The 19,355-nt window shown below is 41.0% G+C and overlaps 1 protein-coding gene across 5 annotated transcripts in view; it reads right to left on the reverse strand.

The window, feature by feature from the left end:
• Positions 1–5,721: 5,721 nt before the first annotated feature.
• The window catches only part of UBTD2 (ubiquitin domain containing 2), a 78,772-nt gene continuing 65,138 nt past the window's right edge, over positions 5,722–19,355 (reverse strand). For all 5 annotated transcript variants that reach the window (XM_033180299.1, XM_033180301.1, XM_033180302.1 and 2 more), the window contains one exon: positions 5,722–8,288. In XM_033180299.1, coding sequence (XP_033036190.1) covers positions 7,891–8,288 — 398 coding nt within the window. In that variant the 3' untranslated portion in view covers positions 5,722–7,890. The remainder of the gene's footprint in view (positions 8,289–19,355) is intronic.

A 19,355-nucleotide genomic window follows, 5' to 3' on the forward strand; every position in this document is an offset into this window, starting at 1 on the left:
TTCAACTAATTGCTAACACAACATATTGGAGCCAGGTAGGTGAAAGAAGGTGCAGCTTTCCTGGTCATTAGTGGTCCAATAGCCTCCTACTTCCTAGGCTAAGGCCACGTAGGTGCCTGAGATTTCAAATTAGCCAATGGTGAAGTGCTCCAACCACACAGTAGTTGACATTTAAGGATATGGAGGCTATGTTCTTCTTAGAATCTTAATTATTCTGAGTTAAGTACTTAAACAAGTGTATCAAATTTACTAGGGTAAAATAATAATTATTATTTTTTGAGACCAAGTCTCGCTCTGTCACCCAGGCTGGAGTGCAGTGGCGCAATCTCGGCTCACTGCAACCTCTGCCTCCCGGGCTCAAGTGATTCTCCCTGCCTCAGCCTCCCGAGTAGCTGGGACTACAGGTACACGCCACCATGCTCGGCTAGTTTTCGTATTTTCAGTAGAGATGGGGTTTTACCATATTAGCCAGGTTGGTCTCAAACTCCTGACCTCATGACTCACCTGCCTTGGCCTTCCAAAGTGCTAGGATTACAGGCGTGAGCCATCGTGCCTGGCCCGGTAAAATAATTATTATATGCCCTTGCATAATTTTAATTTTTTGATGCCTTGAATAATTTAAAAATATTTTTTGGGATGGGACTTATGACCCTCTCTACCCAACTGTACTGTAATGTTATTGATGACAGCTACCATATTATCATGTGCTTGCTACGGGTTAGGTAGTTCTTTAAATGCATGATTTATTCTTATGGCCCTATGAATTAGGTATTATTATCCTCAATGTGCAGATGAGAAAATTGAGACCTAGAAAGATTAAGGACCTTACATATAGCTCGCAAGAGGGAGGACCAGGATTAAAATTCAAGGTCAATTAGATGCCTGTGCTTAGAGCCAGTATCTGAGTAGCTCATTTTAGTTTCAGCAGATTCAAGTTTTAAGCTGGGATTTCATTGGCTTGGAAATCTATTTTGCACAATGTTATCAATCACCACATCTCCTGCTACCACAAATTTCTCAGGAAGGAAGTTAAATACAGCTCAAAAAATAAATACAGCTCATTTACTATAAACCAAGGATTTCTTAAGGATACATTAAATAATATAACTGGCCTTAAGGAATTCCATGAGTTCCAAAGTACTTAACATCAAAAATAGAATTTAATTACACTTTGTCAATGTGCAACAGACCAGAATACTGCTTATCTAAGATTGTCATTCATAAGTTAAACTTGTAAATAACAGCAAATAATTACTATCTCTCTATATTTAATAGACATGGGATTTTGATTTCATGCTTTCAAGTGTGACAAACGTACTTAGCAGCCAAAACTTCTCTTCCCCACAATGGTACCAGAAAAACAAACACAACTCAAGACACTTGACCTCTGATATAGGGATAATGGTATGTATCTCATGAAATTGTGAAAAACAAAAAGATGCAAGTCATCTCACAACAGTGCTCTTCCCTTCCTTTGATTTGGTAGAGTTTGCAATTATTCTCCAAGGAGAAACTCTCTGGCAAGCAAGTATGGACGCTACTACATCTACCCACTGTACTGAAAGATGAGCACTATCTGGTCAGAAAATGGCAGCTACAGATTAGCCATAGTTCCAAAGTGCCCCTCTAAGCTCATCTTGGTATAAACTGTTTCTGCTTCTTGTGGCAGCCTCAATGGCTTTTGCCACCAGATAGCCTTGGGATCTAGGCATGGTTTTGGGAGAAGAAATTTCAGTGAGGTTTCAGGAAGGCTTCTCTCTCCTATCTTCCAGAGGGGTCCTGAGATATATTAAGGGTAACCACGGCCGGGTGTAGTGGCTCAAGCCTGTAACCCCACCACTTTGGGAGGCCAAGGTAGGTGGATCACTTGAGCTCAGGAGTTCGAGACTAGCCTGGGCAACATGGTGAGGCCCTGTCTCTATTAAAAACAAAACAAAAGGGTAACCATGGATATGTATTTTTTCAGACATGGTCTCTCAAGCAATGAAAATACTATACTCTTTATTGTTTCAGGATGGGGGCAGGGAGAAAAGATGGCCAAAGATAATAGGTACATATAGGTACTGATTTAGGATAATTTAAAACCACATCAAATGACTGAAGTTTCAGGAATGAGCAGTTTTGTAAGTTTTCCCCTCCACTCTGGAAACCTTTAGGGGGGCTATAAAAGGTATAATTAATCAACTATCAGTTTTTTGGTTTTTTTTTTTTTTTGAGATGAAGTTTCGCTCTTGCTGGAGTGCAATGATGCAATCTCAGCTCACTGCAACCTTCACCTCCCGGTTCAAGTGATTCTCCTGCTTTAGCCTCCTGAGCAGCTGGGATTACATGTGCCCGCCACCACGACCAGCTAATGTTTGTATTTTTAGTAGAGATGGGGTTTCACCATGTTGGTCAGGCTAGTCTTGAACTCCTGACCTCAGGTGATCTGCCTGCCTCAGCCTCCCAAAGTGCTGGGATTACAGGTGAGTCACCGTGCCCAGCCCAACTAGCAGATTTTAAAATGTTCTTCCTTTTAAGAGCATCTTCCTAAACTGGATGCTTCTAGAATGGTATCAGTAAACTGAGCATCTCTCTGAATTGCTCACACTGAAACTTAACGTCAAAACGAAAATTCAAATGCACAATTTCAGTGATATTCTTTTGGGACTTAGTAGTACGATTTATAAAACAATCTACTAATGTGCACTTTAGGACTTTTTTTTTTTTTTTTTTTTTGAGAGTCTCGCTCTGTCGCCCAGGCTGGAGTGCAGTGGTGCCATCTCGGTTCACTGCAAGCTCCACCTCCCAGGTTCAGGCCATTCTCCTGACTCAGCCTCCCGAGTAGCTGGGACTACAGGCGCCTGCAATCACACGCAGCTAATTTTTTCATATTTTTAGTAGAGACGGGGTTTCACCATGTTAGCCAGGATAGTCTCGATCTCCTGACCTCGTGATTTGCCTGCCTCGGCCTCCCAAAGTGCTGGAATTACAGGCATGAGCCACCGCGCCCGGCCACTTTAGGACTTTTTCGTAATTACATTTCATGATAAAAATTTTTAAATGTGTTTGTAGGTATGTGTTAGATGCTTCAATGTAAGTTTCACTATTTCCACAGTGAATTAGCCCATCAGATTATGCTTTTAAGGGTAGAGTTTACTAGACAATGTACATTTAGGTATGTTTTTGGATGGTACCAACACTCTGTATTATTACTATGTCACAGTTGCAATGTTTTGGTCAACCAAGTGTGTTCAGGTGGCCTCAGCCTTGGGGAGAGAGCAGCACCTGCAGAGGTAGAGGAATGCAGGCCTAATGGGAGGGAGGGCTTACCCAGCTACAGTTTCAGCCCAGGCCAACAGACTGGTTCCTCCACAATCTACATCCACTACAAAGAGGGAAGACATTTGGAGGAAGCTAACCATAAATAAAGTGAGATTATTTATTAGGTTGGTGCAAAGGGAACTGCAGTTTTTGCCACTGGCATTAAAAGCATTCAATGCAATGACAAAACCGCAATCCCCTTTGCATCAACCCGACATCTTCCACCAGTCCTTAGAGTTCATGTCTCATCATCTTAAGCCTCATACTAAAGACAATGATTAGAAAGAGACAAATGCACTGTGCTGACATCTGCTGAGTGGGACAGTTACCCACCTTCGCAGCCTACAGAACCAAGAGGATCAGACGAGCCACAAGAGGCCCAAACAGACATCACAGAAGATTGGCTATAGCAAGGGAGGTTATCAGCTTCATTCTTTCCTCTCCATAAGTGAAAACACTAAATTACAGTATTTGAGAGTTGGAGGTGGACACAATGTGTATCTGCTAATTTGTCCAATTAATAAGACCATTAAAACACTATAGTGTCTTAAAAATTTGTCATAAAATGAGGATTTTTTTCACATTAATGGGGAAAAGATAGATACAAGTTATTCAGTAAGTATTACCCAGAAAAGTGAGGCAGCTATTTGAAAAAATACATGTGGATTGCTACCCTACTTCTTTCACCAAAATAAATTTCACATAACAATGAAACCAAAAAGGAAACACATGAGAAATATTTTTTAACCTTGGATTGGGGAAACATTTTTATAACCTCAGATTGGGGAAGATCTTTTGAGGTTAAGAAGAAAACCCAGAAGCTGTAAAATAAGAGACTGACATATCTGACCATGAAAAACTTAAAATTTGCACACGGTAAATTCCACACAAACAAAAGACATGGCAACACATGATAGAAAAGAACTAATTCCCTGAATATAGAATGGGTACTCATAAGTCTTGAGAGTCAAGACCAAAATGCAATAGGAATATGGGCAAACAGAACATTCACAGAAAAAAAAAAAAAAAACGGAAAAAAAAGTGGCCTTAAAATATAGTAAAATGTTAAACTTCACTCATAAGGAAAATACAAAGCAAAACCACAGGACAAAGTTCTTATCAGATTGTCAAAGATCAGAAAGGTGGTCAGGGTGTAGGAAAATTAGAGCAGTCATATTGCTGTAGTATAAGGATTAACGGGTAAAATCGCTTTGGAGGACAAGTCACATAAATCTATAGAATGCAATTCCTACACCTATGTATACACAGACAAAGATCTTACCTATAACAAAGGAAACTCACTGCAGCACGGTTCGCAGTAGCAAAAAAATTGGAACAGCAAAGCCTACCAGAATAGACACTGATGTAACTATGGTATGCCCAGACCATGGAGTACCACTGCACCTATTAAGAGGAATTATGCAGATCTAGATCTGTGTATGCTGAATGATCTCTGAGGTTTACCATTTTAGAAAAAAACAGAGTGCAGAATAGTATATGTATTTATGGAAAAAAATGAGGTGGAGCGAATATAGCCATATACACTAGAAGGGTGGCTCTCGAGTGCGCCTGCCAGATCAGCAGCAGCAGCACAACCCGGGAACTTTCAAGCATGCAAGTTATAGGCCAACACCCAGATCTACTGACTCAGAACGTCTGAAGGGAAGTGTCAAGCAACCTGTTTTAATAAGCTTCCACGTGATTCTGATGCATGCTCAAGTTTAAAGATACCCAGAAAATGGTCAAAGTTGTTACCTCTGGGGAGCAGAAACAAGAGCGACAGGAGTCAAAGACTCTTTTCACCTTGATATATCTGGATTCTTTTTCCATGGGTGTGTATTGCTTACTTCATAAAACTATGAAGCATCACCTACTTTCCATGAAATGTACCCGGGCTGGAGTAAAATGGCATGATCATGGGTCACTGCAGCCTTGACATCCCAGCTCAAGCGATCCTCCCAACTCCGCCTCCAAAATAGCTGGGACTACAGGCATGCTCTGTCATGCCTGGCCAATTTTTTAATTTTTAGTAGAGATGGGGTCTCCTCTACGTTGCCCAGGCTGGGTCTTGAACTCCTGAGCCCAAGCAGTCCTCGCATCTTAGCCTCCCCAAGTGCTGGGATTACAGGCATGAGCCACGGCACCCGGCCAGCATGATTCTTAAAAAACAAAAAGAAAAAGAAAAGCACAACCTATTTTAGACCAAGATTTCAATGCAGAAGATGAAGCACATTTATAAATGACCATGTATGACTTGGCATAGCAGAGCCTAAGTTTGGTGATAATGAACCTGTTATTTATTGAGCAAAGGTTTTAAAAAGGAGGAAAACCTTCACAATTCTCACTTAGAATGAGGCAATTACCCTTATATAGAGAGTAAAAACAATTAGAAACCAATTATAAAGGCAAAGACAAAGAGAAAAATTGAACTTTTTTTTTTTTTTTTTTTTTAAAAAAAGCACATAAACCCTACGTACTAAAATTATACACATCAAGTACTGGTCCAATCTTATAGCAATCTATTTACAATTAAACAGCACCATGGTTTTCCCATCTAGGTTAGTTAAACATGCCCAGAGAATTGTTATTCAAAGTGTATGTTCCTTTAAAATAAAATAAACTCTTAAAAAAGAGAGCTCAAACCCTCAACAAAGACCTTTTACCAATCGATATCATAAATATTGATGACATCACCAAATCTGCTTAAGAAAAAATAGTTTTAAACACTTTTTCTTTTCCAATTGACAAACTTTGAGAAGTGCTGCTATTCGATGTGGCACACAAATGAACAAAAACTTTGAAGACAGGAGCAGTACACTGAATTACCCTAATATCTCCACCTCTAAACACAAAAAAAATTCTCCTTTGGGATTAATGCTGTGGTCTTTGCTTGAATTTAGATTCAATCATCAGCAAATTTAAATTAGATATAGCCACAATCTTTAAAATGATTACATAAAAATAAGGGAGTAGTTAAAGCTCTCAGAAACGTGATGTTACAATTACAGATTTAATCAGGCTATAGGAAATTCAATACCATTTAAACATTACATTTAAACTAATTAGCAGTTTCATTTTGTCATTAAAATTAATAATGCACTTCACATCCAAATAGGTGTGGAGGGCTGACATTTTCTGACTGAGAACAGCGTTAAGTGCCTTCTTGCCTGTACTTTTCCATCTCATGGATTCTCAGGGGCACAGTGGTCACATGTCAGCCCCCCTTTCTCACTTATGGAACCAACTTTTAAAAGGCTCCAAATTAAACCTAACTCTTGGCAGCTTTACTCCAGTCATAGTAGAGAAGAATCAGGTTATCTCCCTGGATTTTTCAGTCCCCTAATCTAACTTGCAAAAGACTTAATTTGCTTCTTTGCTACAAAAGATGAGGGAGGAAAATTGTCATCTACCATGACTAGAGGTAACAGTGAACTGGAAAGCACTAAGGTATAAAGCAATGTTTCATTATTTGGTCTCACTGCTAATGTTTATGTGACACCAGTAAACTTTTCACACTTAGAAATTTTGAGTTGAAATTTCCCCTAAAAGATTGAAAATAGGCACAGTTCTCCCAGGCACAGATAGAATAGGCTTTCCTTACACTCCTCCATGCAAAGTGGAGGAGATCATTTACTTTATTAACTTGTAGTGGGAACAGCTATACTTGATTCTGGTGTTTCCTGGCCCAGGAACCATGCATTTGGGGGTTATACTTAGCTATGAAAAGTTCCAAGCAGAATAGATAGATCAATGAAGGTACTATATAGTAGTGAACTTCTAAGCCTGGATATAAAAACGGCTTCATTACATAGACCTTTCAAAATACTTATGCAGCAAGATGACAGTGACCTTTCAACTGAGTATCCGTTGAAAATCAGAGACCTGACTGTATTAACGAAATTATTGCCTAGTGTTCCAGAAAGGTGCCTGCCACTGATGTGCTGGAAGGCACCAAACTTTAGTGTGAATGTAAATAAGGAGCTCGACATGTGGGATGAGGAAGCAACACTAAAGCACAATTTGTCAGTCTCTTTTCATTTATGGCTAAATATTAATTGAGCTAAGAATAAAAAACCAGAACAGAAGCAACCTCAAATACTGCTCTTTTCAGTTTCCATTAACAAAAAAAAAAAAAAAAAAAAGAAAAGAAAACTTAAGTTTTATATCCATTATTTATGGTTTCTGGAAATTATATAATTTGATATATTTTTCTAAAAAAATTCTGTATTCAAAAAGGTGCTTGGTGCTGTCCTTCATGGATGCAATGTTTCATTTACAGTCCAAGTCACTGAAATACAGCCATTACATAGTTGTTGAGTGTTTTAAAATAAATGGTTATCTATTTCTTAACTGCCTTTCAAATTAGAAATTGTAATTACATGAGTCTCAAAGCCTGGCTCTTTGTGTTTTATTATTTTTGTTGGTCTCCATCACAGATGGAATTTTTCACTGGTAATTCCTCAGAACTAAATCCATTCATAGGGAATTTAGAGCAGTGAAATAAATTTCACGCCATAGAGTAGGAAATGACAACAATAACAACAAAAAGGAGCAGACAGATGTGGGAGCCAGCCAACAGGGCTCAGTTCAGTTCTCCACTGGTGTTGGGTTCTGCACAGGTTGGCTCACTATAACCTGTACAACATAGTCCTTTGGGATCTTCAGCTCTTCAAACTTCATTTTGTCAGTGAGAGGTCTGCCAGAAAAGAACCACCGCTGACTACCTGGTTCCACTCCCTCTGCTGCATGCAACCGTCTCTTCATGTGGAATACTGTGTCTGTGCTGCGAACCACAAGCTTGAGGTCTTTGCCTGTGGAAAGGCGCAAACGAAGCTGACATTCATATCCAGAATTGGGTGGTGGCTCAGGAATATCCAGAGTCTCTATGTCGCTCTTTTCCTCTATCATGTTGATTGGTGGTGCCAAGCAATACACTGGAAGCTGATATCTGTTCCCCAGTTCATCATAGCACTCTGTAAGTGCACCTTCAGAAAGAGAAGATATGAATAAGAACTTAATCCTCAATGAATGCATTTTTGCTTATACCTTACAAAATGCTTAAGCTTCTCTTGCTAGCATGGCACTGTAGAGAAAAAAACATAAAACAATGATAATCACTGTCAGCTGATCATCAATGATGATTATCAAATCCCATGCCCAATTATCTGAGTATTTAATTTTATATTAACCAGAATGCTGATCCTTACCCCACACTCTTCTAAGTCATTTCATATCCATTTCACAATTTCATTAAAACAGAAGTGAAAGCACATACAACTCGAACGTACTACTAATATTATTAATGCTTACACAAGACTTAGATAACATTTAAATTAGGATACCTTTTACAGAAATGAATCCGCTACCTTAAACAAGCAAGCAAATAAAAAAAAATGAATTTCTAAGCTTAACTCACCACAAGTGCTCTACAGCAGTTTTATTTTTTCTTTTTATTGAGACGGAGTCTCGCTCTGTTGCCCAGACTGGAGTGCAGTGGCGCCATCTTGGCTCACTGCAACCTCTGCCTCCTGGGTTCCAGTGATTCTCCTGCCTCAGCCTTCCAAGTAGCTGGGACTACAGGCGACCACTACCACACCCGGCTAATTTTTTGTATTTTCAGTATAGATGGAGTTTCACCATGTTGGCCAGGCTGGTCTCGAACTCCTGACCTCAGGTGATCCACCCACCTCAGCCTCCCCAAGTGCTAGGATTATGGGAGTGAACCACCATGCCTGGCCCTAGAGCAGTTTTCTTAGTGCCTGGACTTCTTTTTTTCTTTTTGAGACACAGTCTTGCTCTGTTGCCCAGGCTGGTGTGCAGGGATGTGATCTCGGTTCACTGCAACCTCCATTTCCCAGGTTCAAGCAATTTTCCTGCCTTAGCCTCCTGAGTAGCTGGGATTACAGGCACACACCACCACGCCTGGGTAATTTTTGTATTTTTGGGAGAGACAGGGCCTCACCATATTGGCCAGGCTGTCTCAAAACTCCTGACCTCAAATGATCCACCTGCCTCAGCCACCCAAAGTGTTGAGATTACAGGCGTGAGTCACTATGCCCAGCCCAGTGCCTGGACTTTCTAAATTGAAGCACTTGGCAAGAAGTCCTTAGTCCAGAGAGATCACAAATTAGAGATGATAGCCTTAGCAGCTGCCACAGATTCATTGCTTATCTATGAGTCTCATTAGTAAAATCACCACAGAAATGACTGAGGTGTTTTATTTAATCCCAATTAGTCTATCTAGTACAGAGAAGCTATGGATTAAAAAGGAAAAACAAAAGGGCTATGACATAACGAGCTAGCTCAGGGAAGGGAAAAAGCACTCATGGTTTTAAAAAAATGTATTAATGGTTAATTTCCTTACAAATCATATGTTGCCCAGGCTGGACTCAAAACTCCTGGGCTCAAGCAATCCTCCTGCCTCCACCTCCTGAGTAGCTGAGACTAGGTGTGTAAACTACATTATAGTTACCAGGACTTCCTTGGGGGAACTTGAAAGCATAACTTTTTTTTTTTTTTGAGATGGAGTTTCGCTCTTGTTGCCCAGGCTGGAGTGCAATGGCGCGATATCGGCTCACCACAACCCCCGCCTCCCGGGTTCAAACGATTCTCCTGCCTCAGCCTCCCGAGTGGCTGGGATTACAGGCATGCACCACCATGCCCAGCTAATTTTGTATTTTTAGTAGAGACGGGTTTTCTCCAGGTAGGCTGGTCTTGAACTCCTGACCTAGGTGATCTGCTCACTTTGACCTCCCAAAGTGCCAGGATTACAGGCGTGAGCCACCAGGCCCGGCCAAAAGCATAACTTAATGAACGTTTTAAGGTTATACATAACATATCCTTTCCTCAAACTAGAATATGATATCAGCTTATTATCAATTTGGATAAAAAAACTGAAATGTCTACCAGATCCAGAACACTGAGAAATGGTTATCAATGAACAAATGAGTTAATGAACCGGTATTTGTGTTTAATGTCAATAGGATGAAAATATAAAGAATGAAATGAAATATGTGAAATGAGTCTGGAATGGTCACCAACCCACCACAGGTTCAATCTGGTCTGCCTAAGTTACATAAGATGTGCTGGGGTGACAGCTTAGTTGGAAAGCAGAACACACATGAATCTTCCCTCTTCTGTGTTTAGCCACTGTGTATTCACTAATACCATTGTAGAAATGGATCTACTTCAAGCACAGTTGTGATCACTAGCAGTCCCTATACCAGTAACTTCACACTGCCCTTTTCCCTTCTGCCCTTCATCCCAGTGAGTCAGGGTTTCGTTTTCAAATCTCTAGAAGGCAAGAGAGAAAAACTCCATGAAGAGTTAAAGCTGGCTGGTGTATATCTTCTTAATCATGCTCTGCCAGCGCTCAATCCATAATGCTGGAAGCAAGCTATTTAGACAATTACAGAAGCTCCCATATTTCAGTACTTTTAGAAATGGTAATTTGTTTTTATTTAATATGGAATTTTCTAGTTTATTTATTCTTTCTGGCACTTCTTTCTATAACATTATAATCTGAGTTGTAAATATGCTCTAGTTTTACATTAAACTAAAAATCACACTTCCTGTTTCTAGTCTGGCATGCAAAAAACGTAGAAGTCACCACTCCATCCTAACAAGTAAAAGGCTGAGCAAACTGAAAAATCAACAGATATTCTTAGATCTGTGGGAGAAGTAAGGTCACAGGGCAAACCACTGCCCCCAAAATAGGAGAGACAGGCAGGCTAATACAGAGAATCACCATTTACCAGAGCAGACGCCCAGGAGCTGAAATCTCTGCGGAACCAGTGCAGGATAGGGAAACCTCAAATGTAACTAAGTGAATTGCTAAAGGCTCAGTGTGGGCAAGTCTTAGAGAGAAAACTCCATGGGGACTTGGTGAAGGGTGTCTGGGGAGAGTGATACTTTCCTGAGTTTTACCTTCTGGACCTCTACAACTTCCTCGTAGTGACAGCCAGAATAATTCCCTGGGTTGGAGGAGGGTGCAAAAGGAACCATTTTTAAATATGCTGGAGCGTTCTGCCCTCAGAAGAAACTAACTAGAGTCTATCCTCCTGGGGTTTTATCGAGCCTAACTAATTTGGGAGAAGAGAAATACCCAGCTCTAGCCCCTTCTAACCATCTTGTCCCACCTAAGGTAGAGACTATGACTGAGCAGCACTGGTCAAGTCATAGTCTTTTTGTGAGGCAGAGGCTCACAAAAAGACTAAAACCTCCACATTACTGAAGGCCCATTTCACACAGCTCCCGTATATTACATCCACCTTTCCCAAAAAATTACAAGATGTACCAAAAGGCAAAAAAACAGTTTTTAGAGCAAGCACAAAACTAGACTCAGATATGGCAGAGGTGTTAGAATGATCAGACTGGGAATTTAAAACATGATTAATATGCTAATGGCTCTAATGGATGAAGCAGACAGCATATAAGAACAAATGGGGGCCGGGCGCGGTGGCTCAAGCCTGTAATCCCAGCACTTTGGGAGGCCGAGACGGGCGGATCACGAGGTCAGGAGATCGAGACCATCCTGGCTAACATAGTGAAACCCCGTCTCTACTAAAAAATACAAAAAACTAGCCGGGCGAGGTGGCAGGCGCCTGTAGTCCCAGCTACTCGGGAGGCTGAGGCAGGAGAATGGCGTAAACCCGGGAGGCGGAGCTTGCAGTGAGCTGAGATCCGGCCACTGCACTCCAGCCTGGGCGACAGAGCCAGACTCTGTCTCAAAAAAAAGAACAAATGGGAATGTAGTAAGAGATGGAAATCCTAAAAAAGAACCAAAAGAAATACTAGAGAACAAAAACCACTGTAACAGAAATAAAGAACGCCTTTGATGGGCTTACTGGTAACTGAACATGAATGAGGAAGGAATATCTGAGTTTGACGATATCTCAGTAAAATTCTCTAAAACTGAAAAGCAAAGACAAAAAAGACCAAAAAACCTTGGGAGGTCCAGGTGGGGGTATCACTTCAGGTCAGGAGTTTGAGACTAGCCTGGCCAACATAGCGAAACCATATCTCTACTAAAAGTACAAAAATTAGCCGAGCGTGGTGGCGGGCACCTGCTACTCAGGAGGCAGAGGCAGGAGGAACTGCTTGAACCTGGGAGGCAGAGGTGCAGTGAGCCGAGATTGCGCCACTGCATTCCAGCCTGGGCGACAAGAGCGAGACTGTCTCAAAAACAAAAACAAAACAAAACAAAAAAAGAAAAACAAACAACAACAACAAAAAACGCAAAAAACTCCACGAAACCCAAAAATGAAAAACCCCACCACAAAACAGAGTATCCAGAAACTGTGGGACAAACCAAACTGTAACATACACATAATGGGAATAGCAGAGAAGAACAAGAGACACAGGAAAAATATTTGAAACAATTATGACTGAGAATTTTCCAGAGTTAATATCAGAAAAACTACACACATCTAGGCATATCGTTTTCAAACTTCAGGAAATCAAAGATTAAAAAAAAAAACCAAAACCAAAAACAAAAACAAAAAAACCTCCTGGTCAAACATAGTGATTCATGCCTGTAACTCCAGCACTTTGAGAGGCCAAGGCAGGAGGGTAGCCTGAGCCCAGGAGTTTGAGGCCAGCTTGGGCAACATAGGGAAGCCCCATCTCTACCAAAAACAAAAAGCCAGAGGGGAAAAAAACAGTTTACCCACAGAGGAGCAAAGAAAAGAATTAAATGGCTGGGCGCGGTGGCTCATGCCTGTAATCCAGCACTTTGGGAGGCTTTGATGGGCAGATAGCTTGCGACAGCCTGAGCTCAGGAGTTCAAAATCACCCTGAGCAACATAGTGAAACCCTGTTTCTACAAAAAATACAAAAATCAGTTGGGTGTGGTGGTGTGTCCCTGTAGTTCCAGCTACTCCGGATGCTGTGGTGAGGGGATCGCTTGAGCCTGGGAGGTCTAGGGTGCAGGGACCTAAGATTGTGTCACTGCACTCCAGCCTTAGCAACAGAAACAGACCTTGCCTCAAAACAAAAACAAAACACACACACACACACCACACACACACACACACCCCAAAAACAGAATTACATATCCAACTTCAACTTCTCAGGAACGATGCAAATATACAGTGAAGTTAAATATCTAAAGCATACAAAAACCCACCAACCTACAATTCTGTATGCTGTTAAATTATCCTTCAAAGGCCGGGCGCGGTGGCTCAAGCCTGTAATCCCAGCACTTTAGGAGGCCGAGACGGGCGGATCACGAGGTCAGGAGATCAAGACCATCCTGGCTAACACAGTGAAACCCCGTCTCTACTAAAAAATACAAAAAAACTAGCCGGGCGAGGTGGCGGGCGCCTGTAGTCCCAGCTACTCGGGAGACTGAGGCAGGAGAATGGCGTGAACCCGGGAGGCGGAGCTTGCAGTGAGCAGAGATCCGGCCACTGCACTCCAGCCTGGGCGGCAGAGCAAGACTCCGTCTCAAAAAAAAAAAAAAAAAAATTATCCTTCAAAACCGAAGGAGAGGCCGAGCGTGGTGGCTCATGCCTATAATCCCAGCACTTTGGGAGGCCGAGGCGGGTGGATCACCCGAGGTCAGGAGTTTGAGACCAGCCTGGCCAACATGGTGAAACCCTGTATCTAGTAAAAATACAAAAAAAATTAGCCGGGCCTGGTGGTGGGTGATTATAATCCCAGCTACTCGGGAGGCTGAGGCAGTAGAATTGCTCAAACCCGGGAGGCGGAGGTTGTAGTGAGCCGAGATTGCACCATTGCACGCCAGCCTGGGGGACAAGCGCAAGACTCCGTTTCAAAAACAAAAAAACAAACAAAAAAACCAAACAAAACCAAACAAAACAAAACACTGAAGGAGAAATAATGACTTTCTCAGATAGACAAAAATTGAGTGAATGTGTCGCTCACAGACCTGCCTTGCAAGAAATATTATCAGATCTACAGATAGAAAGGAAAAGCACTGGAGAAGAAATAAGTGAAGGTAAAATAAGAACCTTTAAAAACATTTTTTTTTCTTATTTATTTTTAGAGACAGGGTCTTGCTGTCACCTAGACTATAACACACTGGTGTGATCATAGCTCACTGCAGCCTTGAACTCCTTGGCTCAAGGCTATCCTCCTGCCTTAGTCTCATGAGTAGCTGGAACTACAGGTATACTCCACCAAGCCCAGGTAATTTTTGTATCTTTTTGTAGGGGCAGGGTTTTGCCATGTTCATGTTGTCCAGGCTGGTCTCAAACTCCTGGGTGCAAACGATCCACCTACCTCGCTTGCTGGATTTACAGGCATGAGCCACCATGCCTGGCCCAAGAAGAAATAATAATGTTTAATGTGTATGCACCTAACAGCACAGTATCAAAGTATGTGAGGCAGAAACTGACAGAACTACAAAGAGAAAGAGATGAATCCACTATTATAGTTGAAGCCTTCAACACCCCCAATCAGAAATGAACAGATCTAACAAGCAGAAAATCAGAAGTGACATACTTGAACGCAACAATACCATCAATCGATTTAATGTAATGAATATGTTTAAAGTACTTCATCCAACAACAGCAAAATACACATTTTTCTCTCAAGTTCACATGGAACATTCACCGAGACAGACCACATTCTGAAACATAAAACATACCATAACAAAATGAAATCAAGGCCGGGCGCGGTGGCTCAAGCCTGTAATCCCAGCACTTTGGGAGGCCGAGATGGGCGGATCACGCGGTCAGGAGATCGAGACCATCCTGGCGAACACTGTGAAACCCCGTCTCTACTAAAAAATACAAAAAACTAGCCGGGCGAGGTGGCGGGCGTCTGTAGTCCCAGCTACTCGGGAGGCTGAGGCAGGAGAATGGCGTGAACCCGGGAGGCGGAGCTTGCAGTGAGCTGAGATCCGGCCACTGCACTCCAGCCCCGGCGACAGAGCAAGACTCCGTCTCAAAAAAAAAAAAAAAAAAATGAAATCATACAATGTCTGCTTACACCATAATGGAAATAAACTAGAAATCAATACCAGAAAGGTAGTTGAAAATCCATGGATATTAAACAATACATTTCTAAATAACACATGGGGTCAAAGAAGAAATCAAGATAAATTAAAATATATTTTAATTAAAGGAAAACAACTTATAATTTCAGGATGCAGCAAAAGCAGTGATCACTGGGAAATTTATAATGCCTGTATTAGAGAAGAAGAAATATCTAAAATCAAACAGTAAGTTTCCACCTTGGGAAACTAACAGGATTGCCTGCCCTGGGAGTTTGAGACTGCAGTGAGCTGTGATCTCACTCCAGCCTGGGCAACAGAGTGAGACCTTGTCACAAAAAAGAAAAAAAAAAAAAATCAACAAAACCAAAAGCCGATTAAAAGGTTTTACTGACCAAAAGGTCAATAAAATTGGTAAACCTCTTACCCAGGCTAATCAAGAAAAAAAGAGGACACAAATTACTGAAATGAAAGAGAAGACATCACTACAGATCCCACAATGTTGAAAGGATAATAAAAGAATATTATGAACAACTCTATGCCTACACATTTGATAACCTACATAAAATGGACCCATTCCTTGAAAGACATGATCTGCCAAAACTCATACAAAACAGACAATCTGAATAGGCCTATATCTATTAAAGAAATTGAATCAATAATTAATAACTTTCCAAAACAGAAAAGCACCAATTCCAGATGGATTCACTGGTAAATTCTATCAAACATTTAAGAAACAAATTATAACAATTCTCTACACTCTTTCTCATCAGACAGAAAAGGGAATACAGCATTCCTCCCTTTACTCACAGTTTTGCTTTCTGCAGTTTCAATTTCTCTTGGTCAACTGTGGTCCAAAAATATTAAATTGAAAAATCCAGAATCACATAATTCATAAGTTTTAAATTGTTTAACTTTCTGAGTAGCATGATAAAATCTCTTGCCATCCTGCTCCATCTGGCCTGGGACATGAATCAACCTTTTGTCCAGAGTATCCATGAGGTATACACCACCTGCCCATTAATCACTTAGTAGCCATCTTGGTTATCAGATCAACAGTTGCATTATCACAGTGCTTATGTTAAAATTACTCTTATTTTAATAATGGCCCTAAAACACAAGAGTAGTGGTGCTGGCAATTTAGATATGCCAAAGAGAAGCCATAAAGTACTTCTTTTTAAATGAAAATGTGGAGGTTCTCAAATAAAGAAAAAATCTGAATGTTGATGTTGCTAAGATCTAAGATAAGAACAAATTTATTTGTGAAGTTGTAAATAAGGAAAAAAAATTCATGCTAGTTTTGCTGTAGCACTTCAAACCGCAATAGTTAAAACACAGTGAATGACAAGTAATTAGTTCAGATGAAAAAGGCATTACATTTGTGGGTGGAAGACAAGAAAAGAATTGTGTTCCAATTGACAGCATTAAGGTTCAGTACTATCCACAGTTTCAAGCATCCACTGGGGGTTCTGGAACATTCCAAGACCATATCCCCCCATGGATAATGGGGGACCACTGTACTTCCTAACTAATCTATGAGGCCAACATTACCCTAATACCAAAACCAAACATTACAAGCAAAGAAAACTACAGACCAATATCCTTCATGAACATAGACTGAAAAATCCTCAACAAAATATTAATGAATCAAATTCAACATTGTATAAATAATTATACACCACGACCAAGTGGGCTTTAGTCTCAAGTATTCAAGACTGGTTCAACATTTGAAAATCAATTAATAAATATAATCCATAATATCAATAGGCTAAAGAAGAAAAATCACATGATCATATCAATAGATGCTGAAAAAGCATATAACAAAACCCAACACTCATTATCAGCACTAGGAATAAAAGGGAACTTCCTTAACTTGATAAAGAATATCTACAAAAATGCTATAGCTGGCCAGGCATGGTGGTTCATGCCTGTAATCCCAGCACTTTGGGTGGCTGAGGTGGGCAGATCACCTAAGGTAGGGAGTTCAAGACCAGAATGGCCAACATGGAGACACCCCATCTCTACTAAAAATACAAAATTAGCCGAGCGTGGTGGCACATGCATGTAATCCCAGCTATTCAGGAGGCTGAGGCAGGAGAATCGCTTGAATCCGGGATGTGGAGGCTGTGGTGAGCCAAGATTGCACCACTGCACTCCAGCCTGGGCAAGAAGAGCAAAACTCCATTAAAAAAAAAAAAAAAAAGACTCACGCCTGTAACCCCAGCACTTTGGGAGGCCAAGGCGGGCGGATCATGAGGTCAGGAGATCGAGACCATCCAGGCTAACACGGTGAAACCCCATCTCTACTAAAAAATACAAAAAAATTAGCCAGGCATGGTGGTAGGTGCCTGTAGTTCCAACTACTTGAGAGGCTGAGGCACGAGAATGCCTGAACCCAGGAGGCGGAGCCTGCAGGGAGCTGAGATAGAGCCACTGCACCTCAGCCTGGGCCACAAAGTGAGACTCCGTTTAAAAAACAAAAACAAAAACAACAAAAACCTTATAGCTAAGACATACTTAATGGTGAGAAACTCAAAGCTTTCCTACTAAGACTGGGAAAAAGACGAGGATGTCCCCTCTCATCACCACTTTTTAACACTGTACTGGAAATCCTAGCTAATGCAATAAAACAAGGCAAGACAAGAAAAGGTATAAAACTGCCTTTGTTTGCAAATGATATACTGTCTATGTAAAAAATACGAAGAATCAACATAAAAGCTACTGGACCTAATAAGCAATTATAGCAAGGTTGCAAGATACAAAGTTAATATACAACAGTCAACCGCTCCCCTATACATCAGCAATGAGCAAGTAGAATCTAAAATTTAAAACACAATTTACATTAGCACCTCAAAAAGAAAACAGGTATAAGTCTAACAAAGTATGTATAAGAAATGAAACAACGACCAAAAAAACCTTGATAAAATAATTACTAAATAGAGAGAGCGTACATGTTCATAGACAGGAAGACTTAATACTGTCAAAACATCAGTTCTTCCCAGCGTAGTCTATAGATCTGATGCAAATCTCAATCCAAATCCCAGGAGGTTGGGCACAGTGGTTCATGCCTGCAATCCCAGTGCTTAGGGAGGCTATGGTGGGAGGATGGGTTGAGGCTAAGAGTTTAAAACCAGCCTGGGTAACAGAGCAATGCCCCATCTCTAAGAAAGAAATAAAAAATTAGCCAGGCATGGTGGTGCCTGCCCATAGTCCCAGCTACTTGGAAGACTGAGGAAGGATTTGCTTGAGCCCAGAAGTTTGAGGCTGCAGTGAGCTATGTCTGGGCCACCATACTCCAGCCTTGGTGACAGAGTAAGACTCTATCTATAAATAAATAATAAAATAAATAAGTGAGCTAGTAAGTCATGAAAACACATAGCGAAAACTTAAATGCATATTAGTTAAGTGAAAGGCAAAACTACGAAGACAATAAAAAAGTTCAATGGTTGCCATGGGGTTAGGAGGGAGAGAGGGATGAACAGGTAGAACACAGAGGATTTTTCAGGACAGTGAAACAACTCTGGATGATACTATTAATGATGGATACATGTCAATATAAAGTTGTCCAAACTCACAGAATGTACAACACCAAGAGTGCACCCTACTAGCACTTTGGGAGGCCGAGACTGGCGGATCACGAGGTCAGAAGATCGAGACCATCCTGGCTAATACGGTGAAACCCCGTCTCTACTAAAAAAAAATATATAAAAAACTAGCCAGGCAAGGTGGTGGGCACCTGCAGTCCCAGCTACTCAGGAGGCTGAGGCAGGAGAATGGTGTAAACCTGGGAGGCGGAGCTTGCAGTGAGCTGAGATCACGCCACTACACTCCAGCCTGGGCGACAGAGCGAGACTCTGTCTCAAAAAAAAAAAAAGAGTGAACCCTAAACTATGGACTTCTGAGTGATAATGACGTTTCGATGTAGGTTCATTTATTTTAACAAATGAACTACTCTAACGGTGAATGTTGATATTGGGGGAGGCTATGCATGTGTGGGAGTAGGGGGTACATGAATCTCTGTTTCTTCCACTTAATTTTAATGTGAACTTAAAACCACTCTAAAATAAATAAGGGCAAAATCCATACCATTTAC

The sequence above is a fragment of the Trachypithecus francoisi genome, unplaced genomic scaffold, assembly GCF_009764315.1.
Source record: "Trachypithecus francoisi isolate TF-2019V2 unplaced genomic scaffold, Tfra_2.0 Lachesis_group2, whole genome shotgun sequence".
Lineage (NCBI taxonomy): Eukaryota > Metazoa > Chordata > Mammalia > Primates > Cercopithecidae > Trachypithecus > Trachypithecus francoisi.